This window comes from Equus asinus, chromosome 2, assembly GCF_041296235.1.
Source record: "Equus asinus isolate D_3611 breed Donkey chromosome 2, EquAss-T2T_v2, whole genome shotgun sequence".
In the NCBI taxonomy this organism is placed as follows: domain Eukaryota; kingdom Metazoa; phylum Chordata; class Mammalia; order Perissodactyla; family Equidae; genus Equus; species Equus asinus.
In genome coordinates this window covers 120,614,151-120,633,681 of record NC_091791.1, presented here as the reverse complement: position 1 = coordinate 120,633,681, position 19,531 = coordinate 120,614,151, and the positions used below count along the sequence as shown (strand labels likewise).

Here is a 19,531-nt window from a genome sequence, read left to right as displayed (position 1 = left end):
ATTTGTAAAGTGAAGGGCATCATTACATCTTTTGTGCCTTTGGTGCTGCTCTGCTCGGTTTTGACTGAGGTTGGCTTATTGCAGGTACACCTGACCCGCATTTGGGAAAGGAAGCCAGCTGCAGGTCACCTCGATATATGAGTTGTATTTCTGATTTTAGTTTATGTTGTCCTTTTTTTTTTTTTTTAACAGACATAACTTGTTTAAATTTCCAACCCTCTTTCCCCTGCATAGAAACATTGCTTCTCAGACGGTTGTCAGATTGAAAGATATTGCCCATCGGATTTCATCATGTCTGGACTTTGAGCAACATAGTCGGGAAAGATCTGCTTCGTTGGATTTGTTGCTGCGTTTTCAGCGCTTACTTATCAGTAAACTTTATCCAGGAGAAAGTACTGGTCACACCTCAGATATTTCTAGTAAGTTGCTTAGAATGTTAAAGTGTCTTATGTGTGTTTTGGGCTTCTTTATTTAGGCCTTTTCACATGCCTATTCTGCATGCCCAGATGTGTGGTTCTTATACTATTAAATGCACCAATTTTGGGGGACTTCATTTTGCATCTGCTTTTTTTTTTGATGAATATTTCTATATTAGACTCATCAGTATTTTTTATTTCATTGTCTTAACATTTAAATTCTTTAGACATCAGAAGTAGCATAGCATCCTTTATGTTTAGGTTAACCTTATAGAAGATTTATCAGACTTATTCCATGTGTTAGTTATAGACTGTTGGAGACTGAGATAATGTGGGAGCAAAATAGTGACATAGTATTTGTATGTCACACTGGGAAGCCAGCTGGGTGTAGTAGAAGGAATGAATCATCATTGGAGGAAGACTGGGTCCTAGTTATAGCTCTGGTTTATTAGCTGCTGGATTTAAGACTAGTCTCCTGGGAACTGTAGATCACTCACCTTTAGAATTGGGCTAACGCCTAAGGGTGCCCGTGAGAATTAAAATAGGATGATATGTGAGTGCTCAGCTCTGTACACGTTGTGGAGTAGAGCACTTTTCACAAGCTCTAAAGGTAGCCCCTGGCTCTCCATAAGGTAACTCTCTCTGTCATGGTTGGAAAGGTCTGCTGCTTTTGTTAATACAGTCCTGTGCTGCATAACAACATTTTGGTCAATGACAGACCATGTATATGATGGTGGTCCTATAAGATTAGTAACATACAGTCTATTTGTGTAGTAGGCTATACCATCTAGGTGTGTGTAAGTACACTGTATGGGGTTTGCACAACAATGAAATCGCCTAATGATGCATTTTTCAGAATGTATCCCTGTCACTAAGCAACACATGACTGATTTTTATAGCTAGTATATTCTAAAATAGCTTAGTTGCTTCCTGAAAAGAGTTAGGCACTTGTGGATGATGGAAAATTTTGGATTGAAATAGGTGAACTATAAAGTCTGAAAGAGTTGATCATCTCACAGACATAAAGTTGCAAGGACTGGAAAGCTATTAAGAGTCTAGGAAGAAAAGTTAAAGATTTTATGAGATTGAAAAATGCCTACCTTTGTTCATTGCGAATAATTTATAAGCATTAAGACTTGGACTTAGAAAACATTTGTGTATTGGATATAAGGTTTAAAACTCTGTAGGTTATGACTTTAGTATTTATACACCCAAAGTTTCTAGGTACTGTGTAGTGCAGTGTATAAAAATCAGTGTAACTAAATTCACTGTTGCTCAAATTATGTGATATAAAGAGTCAAGGAGTAAGGGTTAATAGCTTCTGTTTGAGAAAATTGTTATAGGTAAAAGGTGTATAAATGACAGTGGAATAGTGGAGCAATTCAGTTTATTCACAAAGTAAATTTTAGTAGTGAAAATGAAATTTTCTGAATCTTTCTTCAAGGTCCTGAGCTAATGGGTGTGGGCTCCTTGCTAAAGAAGTACACAGCCCTTTTGTGCACACACATTGGAGATATACTACCTGTGGCATCCAGCATTGCTTCCACCAGCTGGCGGCACTTTGCAGAGGTGGCCTGCATTGTGGAAGGGGACTTCACTGGTACTTTTCTTGTTTCCTTCCTGTGGACGTGTATTTATTTCTGGAGATTAATGAGAGTTAAAATTTATCATTTCCTGATAAACCTGCATGCCTGTACCTCATCCGTTTTCTAGTCCTATTGCCTTTCTCCTTTTGTTTGTTTTAGTTAGTGGTATTCTGTTGTTAAGCAACCTGGTACAGGAATCCTATCACTGTAAATATAATTAGTGATTTAGAGTCATAACACCATTATCAACACTTCAATAATGAGGTCATTGGTAATTGTCTAATATTTTAGCAGCATAGAAATTAATTGCCCCTTTTAGGACTTTAATAAATTCCAACATTGCTTAAAATATTTTCAAATCAATTCTGTGACAGTACAGCATTATTATTGAGTGCTTTTTTCTGATAGTAAACGTAGTTGTAAACACTTAGTTTTCTGAATAAAAGACTCTAGTTAGTACTTCTATCTTGAAACAGTGTTTTTGGAAAGTATTCTTGTAACTCAGAAGGTTCTGTTTGATACCTCTATTTACCTCTTTTGAAATGAAAGATAAAATAATCCTGTAGAAGTATGCTAAGGACTAGCATTCCTTATTTTGCGATTTATCAGAATTTAAACATAGAGCAAGCATATAAAGTGGTTTTATAGTATAGACCCTTTATATTTAAATTTTAATGCTTTTTTTCACCCTCCTTCTTTTTAAATGTAGGTGTTCTCCTTCCAGAACTAGTAGTTTCTATAGTGCTTCTGCTCAGTAAAAATGCTGGTCTGATGCAGGAGGCTGGAGCTGTCCCTCTGCTGGGTGGCCTGTTAGAACATCTGGATCGATTCAACCACCTCGCACCGGGAAAGGAAAGGGACGACTATGAAGAGTTAGCCTGGCCCGGCATCATGGGTATGGCATCTTAACTTAGAGGACTTTCACTGAGGAAAGTTATGTCCTAGTCTAACCTAATGTTGCCTTTTTATTTGAAAGAATACTTGATAAAGGAATACCAATTATTTGTCATTTTCACTGGTGGTAGTTTAAGTGGAAAATGAAGATAATCCAAATCAGAAGACATTTGGGTTATATTTAAGGAACATTATTCTGTTAATAATGGTTGTAGTATCCTGAAATGGATTATTTTAGAAAGTTTTGGAAGACACTTTCTTGGGAGGTATCTCCAGAAGTAGCTGTTGAGGTGGTTAGATACGGTCCAGGTTTGGAGGTAGACATCAATATGGGATGCCTTTCTAAATGTGTCGACATTATCTGATGTTAATGAGTTATGGAATTCTTGTAGTCAGCTGAGCACTTGCCTATTGGTACTGTCTGTAGTGCTTGCCAAATTGGAATGAAACTTGTCTTCTCAAAGTTTTTAGCTTGGACATTTTTGAATCTGAGTCTAAGTAACCATACTCTATGGTTCTGACTTCTCGGACTCATAGAATTAATTAAAGTTGTGGTTTAACTTTCATTTTATAGGAAAGCTCAAACAAGGTGAGCATTTTTTCCTCCCGTTGTAGACTGTCATCTTTATAACACAGGAGCTTAAAACAGGAAGTAACAGTTGTCCTGGGGAAAATAACCTTAGGATATTGAGCATAGTTTTTTATTTTTTAATATAGCTAATATTTTCATTCAGCTGCTTTTATGAACTTAAATGGTCATGTGGTGTTTTTGTCTGTATTCCACATATGGTTGAGGGTATTTAATTTGATCAGCAATTTGAACTTACTCATTTTGAAACCTTTTTTTATTGTGAAGTATAATACATACATAAAAGTACGGAAAGCAGCTTTGTGATTGATCACAGAGAAAACCATTCAGCATCCATCTAGGTTAAGCAATGGAACGTTTGCAGGCTCCTTCCAAACACTGCCTCTTGTCTCCCTGAAAGATTCCCCTCTCCAGGCTTGTGTGGTCACTGCTTTCCTGCTTCTCTTGATCATTTTGTCAGATAGGCATGTGCTCCTTAACAACTTAGTTGTTGAAACATTTTTATGTCTGTTTCTCCATGGTGTGTAGGTTATGCGTTAGTACAGAGTGCCAGGTTTCCATGGTGATTGTGCTGATTTTCGTCTCTGTAGAATGTGGGAATTCTCACTGCTGGTACGGATACCAGGAGGTCACCTGTCATTCTGTTCCATAGGCATTTTGTCCATAGGGTCACTGTGCCAGCATCTTTGGGTGAAAGGACTGTTGTTCATCTCTTTCCTGGAGTAGCACCTCTGTCTAAATCAAATGACTCTCTGCCTGTGTCTGTTTCTGAGCTTATTGCTTACCCCCTTGACTTTTTGGACTTCTAGCACCTCTAGTGTGCTGTTGAATAGAAATGGTCATAACAGGCATCCTTATCTTGTTCCTAAGAGCAGAGGAAAAGCTTCCCAGTTTCCACACATGAAGTATGATGTTTTTTGTAGAGTTTTCTTTGTTGATACATTTAAATATTAAGGAAGTTTCCTTCTATTTCTGTCTGCTTTGCTCCCAGGTTTTGTGAATGGATATTAAATTTCATCAAATACTTTTTTCTGCATTTCTTGATGATCCATCCGTACAGTTTTTCTTTTATTTTTCTGTTGTGTGAAATTCTGAGTTTTCAAATGTTAATCAAACTTCATTTCTGGAATAAAACTACGTTGGTCATATTATAATATTGGTCATATTAATATATATTGCTGGTCTTTTTTTTTTTTTTAACAGTTTTGCATCTGTGTTTGTGAGATTGGCCTGTAACTTTCTTTTCTTGTAATTTCCTATAAGTTACTGATAACCACTGCTCCTCCGCTAACAAAGAAGCTGCAATTCAGGAAGATGGCAGCTTCCTGTGTAACCCCTGTTAATTTCTATTTATAATCGGTCAACTGAGAGTGTTGGCTAGTCAGGAGAAACTAGCTGATGGAGCTGATAGTGTGAAAACAGACATTCAGCGTTTTGGTTCCCAGGTGACGCTAGTCTCTTCGAATGAGTTGGAGAATGTTCTCTCCTCTTCTGTTTTTGAAAGAGTGTGTATAAGAATAGTAGAATTTGCCAGATAATAATTTTGTCCATAGTTTTCTTTGTGAGTAATATTTTTGGAGGGCGAGGTAGAGTGGGGGCCCAATTTTAATTTTTTTAATTGTGATAAAATAAACGTAATGTAAAATTTACCATTTTAACCATTTTTATGTTTACAATTCTATGACATTAAGTACATTCACATTATTGTGCAACCATCACCACCATCCGTCTCCAGAACCTTTTCATCTCCCCTCAAGTGGAACTCTGGCCCGTTAAACCCTAACTCCTCGTTCTCCCCTCTCCCAGCCCCTGGCAACCACTGTTCTACTTTCTGTTTCAATGAATTTGACTACTCTAGGTATGCCACAAAAGTAGAATCATACAGGGGCTGGCCCTGTGGCCGAGTGGTGAAGTTCGCGCGCTCCGCTGCAGGCGGCCCAGTGTTTCGTTGGTTCGAATCTTGGGCGCGGACATGGCACTGCTCATCAGACCACGCTGAGGCAGCATCCCACATGCCACAACTAGAAGGACCCACAACGAAATATACAACTATGTACCGGGGGGCTTTGGGGAGAAAAAGGAGAAAAATAAAATCTTTAAAAAAAAAAAAAAGTAGAATCATACAGTATTTGTCCTTTGGTAAGTGGCTTATTTCACTTAGCATGTTTTCAAGATTTATCATGTAGCATGTGTCAGAATTTCCTTGCCTTTTTTTTAAGATTGACACCTGAGTTAACATCTGTTGCCAATCTTGTTTTTGTTTCCTTCTTCTCCCCAAAGCCCTCCAGTACATACTTGTATATTCTAGTTATGAGTGCCTCTGGTTGTGCTATGTGGGACACCACCTCAGCATAGCCTGACAAGTGGTGCCATGTCCACGCCCAGGATCCGAACTGGCGAAATCCCAGGCTGCTGAAGTGGAGTGCGTAAACTTAACCACTTGGCCACGGGACTGGCCCCTCGTTCCTTTTTAACGCTGAATAATGTTCCATTTTATGTACATCACACTTTGTTTATTGATTCATCTGTCGATGGATACTGGGATTGTTTCTACCTTTTGGCTGTTGTGACTAATGGTGCTATGAACATGTGTGTGCAAATATCTGTTTGAGTCCTTGCTTTCACTTCTTTTGAGTATATAGCTAAAGGTGGACTTTTTGAATCATATGGTAATTTTATGTCTAACTTAGAGGAACCACCATCCTGTTTTCTACAGCAGCTACACCATTTTTTGTTCCCATAGGGAATGCAGGAAGAGGGGTTCTAATTTCTCCAATCCTTGCCAACACTTGTCTTTTTGATAATAGCCCTGCTAATGGGATGAAGTTTTACATTGTAGTTTTGATTTGATTTTCCCTAATGATTAGTGATGTTGTGCATCTTTTCGTGTGTTTACTGGCCATTTGCATATCTTTGAAGAAATGTCTATTCAAGTTCATTTCCTGTCTTTTTTCTTTTTTTCTTTTTTATTGAGTTCATAATAGTTTACGTCATTGTGAGATTTCAGTTTAACATTATTTCTTGACTGTCACCACATAAGTGCTCCCCTTCACCCTCTGTGCCCACTCCCCACCCCTTCTTCTGTTAACCACTGAACTGTTTTCTTTGTCCGTGGGTTTGTTCATATTCCACATAGGAGTGAAATCATCTGATGTTTGTCTTTCTCAGTCTGGCTTATTTCACTTAGCATAATTCCCTCCAGGTCCTTCCATGTTGTTGCAAATGGGATGAATTTGTCTTTTTTTTAATGACCGAGTAGTATTCCACTGTATATATATATGTCGCATCTTCTTTATCCAGTCTTCAGTACATGGGCACTTGGACTATTTCCATGTCTTGGCTATTGTGAATAGTGCTGCAATGAACATAGGGGTGCATATGATACTTTGGATTGTTGATTTCACATTGTTAGGGTACATACCCAGTAGTGGGATAGCTGGGTTGTATGGTAGTTCTATTTTTAGTTTTTTGAGGAATCTCCGTACTGTTTTCCATAGTCACTGCACCAGTTTGCATTCCCACCAGCAGGGTATGAGGTTTCTCCACACCCTCTCCAGCATTTGTTATTTTTAGTCTTAGTGATTATAGCCATTTCAACAGGTGTAAGGTGGTATCTTAATATAGTTTTTCCTTTTTTTTTTTTAAAGATTTTATTTTTCCTTTTCCTCCCTAAAGCCCCTGGTACATAGTTGTATATTTTTAGTTGTGGGTCCTTCTAGTTGTGGCATGTAGGATGCCACCTCAGCATGGCTTGATGAGTGGTGCCATGTTTGCAACCAGGATTCAAACTGGCGAAACCCTGGGCCACTGAAGCAGACAGCGCAAACTTAACCACTTGGCCATGGGGCTGGCCGCTTCATATGGTTGTGATTGGCATTTCCTTCATGATTAGTGATGTTGAACATCTTTTCGTTTGTTTATTGGCCATCTATATATCTTCTCTGGAAAAATGTTCATATCCTCTGCCCATTTTTTGATCCGGCTGTTTGTTTTCTTGTTCAGTTGTGTGAGTTCCTTAAATATTATGGAGATTAACCCTTTGTCGGATATATGATTTGCAGATATTTTCTCTGAATTGGTGGGCTGTCTCTTTGGTTTGATCCTAGTTTCTTTTGCCTTGCCGAAGACCTTTAGTCTGATGAAGTTCCACTTGTTTATTTTTTCTTTTGTTTCCCTTGTCTGAGAAGACATGGTATTTGAAAAGATCCTTTTAAGTTTGATGTCAAAGACTGTACTACCTATATTATCTTCCAGGAGTTTTATAGTTTCAGGACGTATCTTCAAGTCTGTGATCCATTCTGAGTTTATTTTTGTGTATGGCATGAGTAATGGTCTCCCTTTGTTCTTTTGCATGTGACTGTTGAGTTTTCCCAACACCATTGATTGAAGAGACTGTCTTTTCTCCACTGGATGTTCTTGGCCCCTTTGTTGAACATTTGCCTTCTGTAGATGTGCGGTTTTGTTTCTGGGCTTTCAGTTCTGTTCCATTGATCTTTGTGCCTGTTTTTGTACCAGCAGCATGCCGTTTTGATCATTATAGCTTTGTAGTACATTTTGAAGTCAGGGATTGTGATGCCTCCAGCTTTGTTCTTTTTTCTCAGGATTGCCTTAGCAAGTCAGGGTCTTTGGTTGCTCTATATGAATTTTAGGATTCTTAGTTCTATTTCCATGAAGAATGTCACTGGGATTCTGATTGGGCTTGCATTGAATGTGTAGATTGCTTTGGGTAGTATGGACATTTTAACTATGTTTATTTTTCCAGTCCATGTACATGGAATCTCTTTCCAGCTCTTTATGTCATTATCAATGTCTTTCAATAATGTCTTATAGTTTTCATTGTATAGGTCCTTCACCTCCTAAGTTAAATTTATTCCTAGGTACTTTATTCTTTTAGTTGCGATTGTAAATGGAATTATATTCTTGAGTTCTCTTTCTGTAAGTTCGTTATTGGAGTATAGAAAAGCAACTGATTTTTGTAAGTTGGTTTTGTACCCTGCAACTTTACTGTATTTCTGTTAGTTTTCCAATGGATTCTTTAGGGTTGTCTATATATAAGATCATGTCATCTGCAAACAGCAAGAGTTTCACTTCTTCACTCCCTATTTGGATTCCTTTATTCCTTTCTCTCTTGCCTAATTGCTCTGGCCAAAACCTTGAGTACTATGTTGAACAAGAGTGGTGATAGCGGGCATCTTTGTCTTGTTCCTGTTCTCAGGGGGATGTTGTTCAGTTTTTGCCACTGAGTATGATATTGGCTGTGGGTTTGTCATACATGGCCTTTATTATGTTGAGATAATTTCCTTCTACCCCCATTTTGTTAAGAGTTCTTTATCATAAATGGCAGTTGGATGTTGTCGGATGCTTTCTCTGCATCTATTGAGATCATCATAAGGTTTCTATTCCTCAATTTGTTGATGTGGTGAATCATGTTGATTGATTTACGGATGTTGGACCATTCCTGTGTCCATGTTATAAATCCCACTTGATCATGATGTATGATCCTTTTGATGTACTGCTGAGTTCGGCTTGCCAAAATTTTGTTGAGGATTTTTCCATCTATGTTCAACAGCGATATTGGCTGTAGTTTTCCTTTTTTGTGTTGTACTTGTCAGGCTTTGGTATCAGAGTGATGTTGGCCTCATAGAATGTGTTAGGAAGTGTTTCATCTTCCCTAATTTTTTGGAATAGCTTGAGAAGGATCGGTATTAAATCCTCTCTAAAAGTTTGGTAGAATTCCCCAGAGGAGCCATCTGGTCCTGGGGTTTTATTCTTTGGGATGCTTTTGATGGCTGTTTCAATCTCTTTCCTTGTGATTCTTGATTCAGCTTTGGGAGGTTGTAAGAGTCTAAGAATTTATACATTTCTTCTAGATTATCCATTTTGTTGACATATAGTTTTTTGTAGTCCTCTCTTATAATATGTTGTACTTCTGTGGAGTCTGTTATTATTTCTCCTCTCTCATTTATGATTTATTTTCTCTGAGCTTTCTCTCTTTTTTTCTTTGTAAGTCTGGCTAGGGCTTTGTCGATTTTATTTATCTTCTCAAAGAACCAATTCTTTGTTTAATTGATCCTTTCTACTGTCTTTTTTGTTTTAATAGCCTTTATTTCTGCTTTGATTTTTATGTCTCTCCTTTGCTGACTTTGGGCTGTGTCTGCTCTTCTTTTTCTAATTCAGTCAGGTGTAATTTGAGATTGCTTATTTGGAATTTTTCTTGTTTGTTAAGGTGAGCCTTATTCAATTCAGTGAATTTCCCTCTTAATGAAATGAATTTCTCTTTTAATACGGCTTTTACTGCATCCCCTATGTGTTGGTATGGTATGTTATCATTTTCATTTGTCTCCAGATATTTTTTGATTTCTCCTTTAAGTTTTTCAATGATCCATTGCTTGTGCAGTAGCATGTTGCTTAATCTTGACATCTTTGCCCTTTTCTCAGCTTTTTTCTTGTAAGTCATTTCTGGCTTTATAGCAGTGTGATTGGAAAAGATACTTGTTATTCTTTCACTTTTCTTACATGTTTTGAGGCTTCCCTTGTTTCCCAGTGTATGGTCTATCCTTGAGAATGTTCCGTGTACACTTGAGAAGAATGTGTATTCTGCTGTTTTTAGATGGAGTGTTCTATATATGTCTATTAAGTCCAACTGGTTTAGCTTTTTGTTTAATTCCACTGTTTCCTTGTTGGTTTTCTGTCTGGATGATCTATACATTGATGTGAGTGGAGTATTGAGGTCCCCTCTATTATTCTGTTATCATTGATATCTTCTTTTAGGTTTGTTATAGATGCTTTATGAACTTTGGTCTTCCTGTGTTGGGTACATAGATATTTATACGTGTTATTTCTTCTTGATGGCATGTCGCTTTGATCATTATATACTGCCCCTCTTTGTCTCTCTTTACCTGGCTTATCTTGAAGTCTACTTTATCTGATATAAGTATTGCGACACCTGCGTTTTTTGTTTGCTGTTAGCTTGGAGTATTGTCTTTCATCCCTTCACTCTAGCCTGTGTTTGTCATTGGAGATGAGATGTCTTTCCTGGAGGCAGCATATTGTTGTCTCTTGTTCTTTAATCCATCTTGCCACTCTGTGTCTTTTTATTCGAAAATTCAATCCACTTACATTTGTGGTGATTATTGATGTTTGAGGGCTTAATACTGTCATTTTATCTCTCGTTTTCCAGTTTTCCTGTATTTCCTTTCTTTCTCGTCCTGTAGGTTTTGGTCTACCCATTGAATTATATAGTTTTTATGATGCGTTTCTTTGTTTCTCCTTATTTCTTATTTGTGTCTCTATTCTGCTGTTTTGTTTAGTGATTACCATGAGGTTTTTATTCAGAATCTCATGTATAAGAGTCCATTTTCTGATGGCCTCTTATTTCCTTAGTCTAAACCGATTCAGTCCCTTTCCTCCTCTCCTCTTAAGTTGTTTTTCTCATATCTTATTCCATCTTGTGTTGTGAGTTTGTTGTTAAAATAACAGAATTATCTTTGTTTTTTGTGTTTTCCTTCCCTTTAGCTTAATGCTATAGCTGAGTATTTCCTATCCTATTCTGATTCTGTGTACCTATTCATCTCCTTACTCTTGTGTTTTGTGATCTCTTTCTCCCCCTTTTTTTCCCCCAGTATGAGGACCTTTTTTAGGATTTCTTGTAGGGGGCGTCTTGTGGCTACGAAGTTCCTTAGCTTTTGTTTGTCTGGGAAGGTTTTTATTTCTCCCTCATACATGAAGGATATTTTTTCTGGATATAGTATCCTTGGCTGAAGGTTTTTCTCTTTTAAGTATTTGAATATGTTGTTCCATTCTCTCCTAGCTTGTAAGGTTTCTGCAGAGAAATCTGTGGAAAGCCTGATAGGGGTTCCTTTGTAGGTTATTTTCTTCTGCCTTGCTGCTCTTAGTATTCTGTCATTTATTTTCCCCTGTTTTACCACTATATGCCTTGCAGTAGGTCTTTTTGCGTTGACAAATGTAGGAGATCTGAAAGCTTCTTCCACATAGATTTCCCTCCCTTTCCCTAGGTTTGGGAAGTCTTCTGCTATTATTTCTTTGAACATGCTTTCTGCTCCATTCTCCATCTCTTCTCCTTCTGGATTACCTATAATTCTTATTTTGGATTTCCTCAGTGAGTTGGATATTTCTTGGAGGCTTTCTTCATTTCTTTTTAGTCCTAGTTCTCTCTCCTCCTCTGTCTGAAGCATTTCAACATGTACATCTACAATTATGCTGATACGCTACTCTATGATGTCCACTCAAACATTGAAGGAATTGATAGTTTTATCTCTTCCATGTGTCTTTCATCTCGAATATTTCTGATTCATTCTTCTTTATAGTTTCAATCTCTTTTGTGAAGTAGCTCCTGAACTTGTTCAGTTGTTTCTCTACATTCTCTTTTACCTTGTTGAGTTTTCTATGATAGCTATTTTGAATTCATTGTCATTTAGATTACATATTTCTCTGTCCTCAGGACTGAATTCTGGATGTTTGTCATTCTCTCTGGTCTGGAGATTTGAGGTAGTGTCTGATATTACTAGAGGTAGGTTTGGTCTTATGCATTCTATTATTTGGTTGCAGTTACTGCCTATCGCCACTGGGTGGGAGTTGAGAGCCGTGTATTCTGAGCCCTTTGACTTCAGCTGAGTTCACAGGCAGTGGAACTGGTGTTGTGCGGGTGGTGGGAGGGGTGCTATCTCCTGTGCTCTCAGGATTTTCTTGCTCTGCTCTTGGTATTTGGTCACCTGGGGTGTTGGCTTGATGCGCTCACTCCCCGCAAAGGCTTTCGCCCCGTTAGAGGGCTTCCCTCTAGGCTGCAAGGGCCCTAGGGAGTCCTTGTTTCTGCCAATGACCATCCTCTCCTCTGTTCCTTCCCTCACAGTGCCTCCAGTGTCACGGATCACAGTCTTTAGGAGAGGGAACGAAGTTCTCTCTTACCCCAATTCCAGCTTCTCTGAGGAGGGCTCCAGCCTCTCTGCCCTCCGTCGTATGGCTGCATGTTTCTCTGATGTTTTTGTGTTGTGTTAGCATGTCCTCTCTTGGAGTATGGATGGCCCTTTTTGTTGTATGTTGGAGGGGAGAGAGTCCCAGGCAAGTTCACTTTGCCATGATGCTGACATCTGAGAGCATTTCCTATTTTTGAGTCAGGTTTTTTGTTGTTATTGTTGACTTGTAGGAGTTTGTTATATATTCTGGATACATATGATTTGCAGATATTTTCTCCAATTTTGTGGTTGCCTTTTCATTTTGTTGATGGTGTCCTTTGATGTTTAATTTTAATGAAATCCAACTTATCTATTTTTTCCATTGTTCACTGTGCTTTTGGTGTTTTGTCCAAGAAATCATTGCCAAATCCCATGTCATGAAGCTTTCCTCCTAAGGTTTTCCCCAAGAATTTCATATTTGATAGTTTAACTCTTACTTTTACATCTTTGGTCTATTTTGAGTTAGTTTTTATGTGGTGTAACATAAGGTCCAATTTGATTTGTTTGCAGTTGGATATTCAGTTTTCCCATCACCGTTTGTTGAAAAGGCTGTCCTTTCCCCATTGAATGGTCTTGGCACTCTTGTTGAAAATCATTTGACCACATATGTGAGAAGTTATTTCTGGGCTCTCTTTCCTATTCCATTGATCTAAATGTCTATGTTTATGCTGGTACCACAGTGTTCTTCATTATTTCTTCTTTCTTAAGATTTAATCTGATATTTTTCTAACTTTTTTGAGAAATGATGCTTATTAGCACACTGCTGTTTTTGTAATCTGCTTATTATTAAAGTTTTCTAACAATAGATATTAGTATAATGGATCTAGGTTAACAAGTATTCACATTCCCCAGCCCCTCCTACACTTTTCTTATTCACTGATTGAATTATTTTAAAGCATATCTCTGTTTTTAAAACATTTTAATAGGTTTTACCTATTAATGGTAACTTTTCTTTTGGTAATAAAACCACAGTATCATTATCCTGTCTAAGATTAACAGTGATTCCTTAATCTCCGTGCAGTCCATGTTCAATTTTCCTGCATTATCTGAAAAAGCTTTTTTATTGGTGTTTTTTCTTTTTTTTTTTTGATGAAGATTAGCCCTGAGCTAACATCTGCTGCCAATCCTCCTCTTTTTGCTGAGGAAGACTGGCCCTGAGCTAACATCCATGCACATCTTTCTGTACTTTTTTTTATATTGTGATGCCAACTACAGCATGGCTTGCCAAGTGATGCCCTGCTCGCACCCCTGATCTGAACTGGCAAACCCCTGGCCGCTGAAGCGGAATATGCAAACTTAACCGCTGTACCACTGGGCCGCCCCCTGTTGGTGGTTGTTTTGAATCAGGATCTGAAGAAGTTCTGCACGTTGCAGTTGGTTGATACATGCTTTCTACCCTCTTTCCCCCAACAGCTTATCTCTCGGCCATCCTCTCCCTGTCTTTGGTCATACTGTTTATTTTTCAAAGAAGCAGGACATCTGTTCTGGAGAATTTCATATTTGCTGAACTTGGCTGATTGCATTGCCTCTTCTACTCTAACATCTTGTATAAGTTACAGTTTTTCTTTCTGATTTCATGTATATGCTTGATGAGATTCGGGTTCAGTTTTGGTGGCTCAGTGTGTCCGAGGTTATCCAGTGTACTTCCTGTTTCATCAGCTTAGGCCTGTGATGCTGGGTGGCCCTACCTACAGTTCTCTTCAGATGGACCAGGGACTTTATATGTATAGTCTATCCTGTATAAAATCCCCCAGCAACCTTGCTGTCACCTGTTTGGTGGCACAAGGTACAGTTTGCACAGGAGGGACACGATCCTAGCTTGATTCCTCCCACTCCCCTTTTACTGTTTTTTGTAATATTAAGTTGGTGTCCTGCTGCTTCCAAAGATGATCAGTGATGTTTTCTATTTTTTTTTAGTGCCACTATGAACTCATAGAATTTTATTTATTTGATGTTTATTAACTTATGTACTTTTTAGGTTTTTTCCCCTAATATATACGTTTAAAGGTATAAATGCCTTCAACCATACATTGAGCTCTATGTCACAAGTGTTGAACTGTGGTATTTTCATTATTGTTCATTTCAATGTATTTTTTAATTTCCATAGTCATTTTTTCTGGGGATTTGGGGTGGCATAAATATATTTCATAATTTTCAAATATGTAGAGCATCCTTATTTTATTTTTGTTACCTGTTTCTAATTTAACTTCTTTGCAGTCAGCATGTGTGCTCTGTAACTTCATTTCTTTGAAATTTTTGAGATTTGGTCTGTTGCCTGGTATATGCTCATATTTGCTATTCATGATGCTCATATGGTATTGTATGTGTTTTTGTTTTTTAAATCACTCCACATCCTTGCTGAATTTTTGTTTGTGGTGACAGTTATAGAAAGAGATATTTTAATCTGCCTTTGTGATTGTGGATTTGTCTGTTTCCCCTTGTAGTCCTTTCACACAATTTGTTCTGATCATTTTATCTATTGATTCATTGATTTTGGTTTCTGTATATACAGAGTCATTTTTTACAGGTCAGAACTGTAGAAATAATGAGGAGGTGACACTTATACGCAAAGCTGACTTGGAGAACCACAATAAAGATGGAGGCTTCTGGACCGTTATTGATGGGAAAGTGTATGATATAAAGGACTTCCAGACACAGTCACTAACAAGAAATAGTATTCTTGGTAAGACCTCACTTTTTAGTTCATGGTTAAAAGTTGTAGCATGGATCATTTTAAGCGGAGCATTTGGCTTTTAAATAATAATTTAGTACTGCTACAGCCCCTACACATGTTGATCTGTCTTTGACTTTGATGTCTGTCCTATCAATGATTTCAGGCACCTTTCAAGAATTTCTCATCATTATGCATTTTTTTGTTCAACGCTTGTTGGAACTGATTCCTAGTTCTGACTCGGCCCAGGCAGCCGTGGGAGAGAGTGAGATCATTATACTTTGGAGCTGACGTGCCTCATCTATTTCCTACTTGCCATTTCTACCATGGATGTCTAGGTGGATTGTATTAAAGTCATGTTGCTTTTGTCCTTTTTGTTTCAGCTCAGTTTGTAGGGGAAGACCCAGTGGTAGCTTTGGAAGCTGCTTTGCAGTTTGAAGACACTCGGGAGTCGATGCATGCCTTCTGTGTTGGCCAGTATCTGGAGGTGAGGCTGTGCAGTGAGTGCATGGTGGGTGTCATTGGAGACCTTCTCTGTGTATCTGTGATGGGTGGTTTTCACCCTGAAATACTGATAGCTGGGCCTTTTGGGCTAGGGGGTGGTCATTAAGTGATAAACTTGAGGATCCTTTAGAGGTTTTTTTCATAAATGAATTTACATTTATTCACCTTAAGATTTATGATGTGATGTTCTTGAAAAACTAGTTTAAAAATCGTTCATTTTTTAAAAAATATATAGTCACTGTTCTACAAAAATAAAGTTGATCCTGTGATATTTACAGTTGTTTTGTTAGCTTATGTAGAAATTTGGAGTGGGTTACCATCTTGAAATATATATTGTTTTGGAAAACTTTCTAGTAGCATAATTCTTTAGAATAAAAATATGTCTTTTCTATATATTCATGAACATTGGAGTTAATTATGTATTGGGATTGGCTTTCAGGTATGGATCCAGAGGTAATAAAATTTATCAAATGCCATAGGGTAGGGCTTAAAGCATTTTATGAAGGAAAATTAACTTTGCTTGTAAGGCGCCCAATATGAATGGCAGAAGTTTAAGATTGTTTTCATTTGAACTCTTTGTTTTGTAACTGGGTTTGCTCTTTGTTTGGATAAATTTATTTCCTCCATATGTATGGTCACAGTTCACTAACAGCAATATTTGTCATGTTGTATTTCTGTTTCTCTTTGAGTTCTTTATACGTGTAACAATTCAGTATATTTTCTGAAGTATATGCGATCAGTCTTGAAACTTCTGTTTGATTCCCTAAGGAATTTTCCAGCTAAGTCATGTTTCTGTGCTTTGGTTTTTCCACCAGTACAGCTGTGCACTTACTGTTTACTTTGTAGAGTCTATGTGGTTTATGTCTTCTGTTATTTTGGCAGCAGCAGAAGCTCACTATTGCAGGGTGTAAGAGCAGGGTGCCCAGAGCATCTGCTTCTCTTCATAATGGCAGTATGTCTTGTTTAAGGATATAAGCTGGGGCCGGCCCAGTGGTGCAGTGGTTAAGTACGCACATTCCGCTTCTCAGTGGCCTGGGGTTCACCAGTTTGGATCCCAGGTGTAGACATGGCACCGCTTGGCAAAAGCCATGCTGTGGTAGGCATCCAACGTATAAAGTAGAGGAAGATGGGCACAGATGTTAGCTCAGCAAAAAGAGGAAGAAAAGATTAGCTCAGGGCTAATCTTCCTCAAAAAAAAAAGTAAAAAAAGGATATAAGCTGTTGCTCTTCTTGGTTTTATGTTTTTAATTAACCCTGTTTTCTCAGACTGATGATAACATTTCTCTTTCCCAGCCTGACCAAGAAGTTGTTACCATACCTGATCTGGGAAGTCTGTCTTCACCTCTGATAGACACAGAGAGGAATCTGGGCCTGCTTCTCGGATTACATGCTTCCTATTTAGCTGTGAGCACACCGCTGTCTCCGGTTGAGGTTGAATGCGCCAGTAAGGAAAGTTTTGTTTTCTGCCAACGGATTAGCAGGTTATTTTAGCTGAGCTATCAGTGCCGTTAAGAGTAGGAGAGGAAGAATCACAATGGTAGTTAATGAGGAAAAATAAGAATAGTGAGACTAAACCAGTGAATTAGAAAGAGCTGTGAGTGGCTTTCATTTGCTCTCATGATATAAGTGTGTAAGAAGGTCCTGTGCATAGTTTCACTGTCACATCCTCTGCCACAGGGGTCAATTCGGCTTTTGTCTCCCTGTGTGTTCAGAAATCCACATGATGTGGATTGGCTGTTCCTGTTGGGAATAGTGTTCTGTTTGAGGATTGTGTTTTTACTAGACTCAAATTGAACACATTTTTGGATGGCCACCTCTGTAATCACCTGAAGTAATAAAACTTCTCCATATCCCATAAGATAAGTTTAAATTTTCCTTCGTATATTTGTACATTTCTCCATCCATCTGTCTGCTGACTATCCAATAAGCATCTCTTGAGTAGTTACTTGTGTTAGTTACCATGCTAGGCACTCAGAGTACAATAGGTATGGAATTAGATACACCTCTGCCTTCAGATGCTTTCTGCATGACAACGAGCCAGACATTATAGGCAGCTCAGGAAACACTGTGGTAGAGGACAAAACGGAGACATTTGAAAGTGTTTCTGCGGGGAAGAAAGGCTTCATAGAGGTGGAACAATCCTGAAATTGGAGTCCCAGCAAACTGGATGGGTGAGCCTTCTGGGCAGAAACACCAGTGTGTGAGGGGCATCATTGAGAAAAGCAGGGGCTTTGAGCTGCTTGTGTATGTGGAGTGTCAGGGGAGAAGGCTAGTCGGCAAGAATGGCCGTGGGTGCCTGCCATGGTCAGCCTGCCTTCTGGAGCAGACCCTTGGTGTGAGTACGGAGTGCTTTGCTGCCTGCAGAGCCTGTAAGTGGATGGACTCATCCCTTTTCTTAAAGACTTGTAGTACTCTGGGGAAGGTAGACTTGTTCTAAGTTGGCAAGGAGGGTAGGAACTACAGTGTCCGGTTAAAGGGGAGTAGAAGGTGCTGTGGGCCCTGGTGGGTGGGGGCCATATCCACTCTAGGGGAGCAAAAGCCACCATCGGAACAGTGCCTTTGAAGATAAGGAGGAGTTATACATGGAGAGAGCCAGGAAGGGTTATGGTGAGATTTGTGTTTTAGAAGAATTAACATGGCACTTTGGAGAATGCTCCTTTTCAGTAATTGAGATTTGTTTGCTTGGGTTTTGGAGGAATATTTTGATAACAAAAGTTATTGAGAAAAATCTGTAGTGATGTACAAACTGAACTTTTGGTGAATTTCACTCTAGTTGTCATAGTATTTAAAATGAGCATCTCTGTTTGCACTGATGTATGGCATGCTCTCATGGGGGCTGCCTGTGCTTCACGTATGTCTCCTTTACAGTCCACTGGATCTGTGGTCTCCACGGATCTGTCCCTTACTAAAGATCCTGTGTTGTATGTTTAGTAGTCTCTCATTCTTATTACTCAAGTAATGCTATAGATAGATGTGGCCTGCCCTGAGCATGTCTTTCTTCATAGAACCTTTCACATGTGCTGTTCTCCTACCTGAATGCTCAGTGTCTTCATCTTTATCCAGGTCTCACCTCAGTTGTTGCTTCCACAGCTGATCCTTTATTGACCTTGCGCATAGTGGAGGTCTTGCTGCCGCAGTCTTATACTGCCTGTAGCATGCAGTGATCCCAACTGAAATTGAGTCATTCTTGTATAAGTGGTACCTTGATATTGCTCTCCCTGTTAGAATGCAAAGCCCCAGTCTTCACACGGTATCTGGAACTAGACCGCTCCATGCCTGAGCAGGTAGCCGGTAAATGCTGGACTGGAACTCTGAGCTCTGGTACTGTGCTTAAAATGTGATGAATAATCAGCAAGTGTTACCTGTTTTCACATAAGTATAGGAATTATAAGCCAGTCTATGTAAATATATTAGATGTGACTCTTTCATTTGATTGAATTTCACATCCTAAATCAAGTATTCAGTTTTTTATCTTTTTTTCCAGTATTTATTTCTGAACAGTGCATTTAAGTTTCTTAATGTCTGCATATACGCTTTCTAGAGTGGCTTCAGTCGTCCATCTTCTCTGGAGGCCTGCAGACCAGCCAGATCCACTACAGCTACAATGAGGAGAAAGACGAGGACCACTGTAGCTCTCCTGGGGGCACTCCTGTCAGCAAGTCCCGACTCTGCTCCCACAGACGGGCCCTGGGTGACCATTCCCAGGCATTCCTGCAAGCCGTCGCTGACAACAACATCCAGGATCACAATGTGAAGGTGAATGAGGCCTTCCCCCACTGCTGCCTCAGTGTCCTTCTGTTTACCTTAGGACTTTGACATGTGAACACCTTCATGCTCTTTGATTAGCTTAGCACAGACTTTGTTTACATATTATTTGGACGGCTGATTTTGAGGTGCAA

General features: G+C 38.8%; 1 protein-coding gene across 5 annotated transcripts in view; it reads left to right on the top strand.

Moving 5' to 3' along the window:
- Positions 1 to 19,531, top strand: part of HERC2 (HECT and RLD domain containing E3 ubiquitin protein ligase 2) — a 272,108-nt gene that overhangs the window by 116,980 nt on the left and 135,597 nt on the right. For 4 of the 5 annotated variants that reach the window (XM_014829918.3, XM_070497069.1, XM_070497078.1 and 1 more), the window contains exons 21-27: positions 235 to 419; positions 1,861 to 2,016; positions 2,712 to 2,897; positions 14,970 to 15,140; positions 15,512 to 15,615; positions 16,926 to 17,076; positions 19,174 to 19,388. In XM_014829918.3, the coding sequence (XP_014685404.3) occupies positions 235 to 419; positions 1,861 to 2,016; positions 2,712 to 2,897; positions 14,970 to 15,140; positions 15,512 to 15,615; positions 16,926 to 17,076; positions 19,174 to 19,388 (1,168 nt within the window). The remainder of the gene's footprint in view (positions 1 to 234; positions 420 to 1,860; positions 2,017 to 2,711; positions 2,898 to 14,969; positions 15,141 to 15,511; positions 15,616 to 16,925; positions 17,077 to 19,173; positions 19,389 to 19,531) is intronic. The other variant, XM_070497080.1, reaches the window with a different exon arrangement.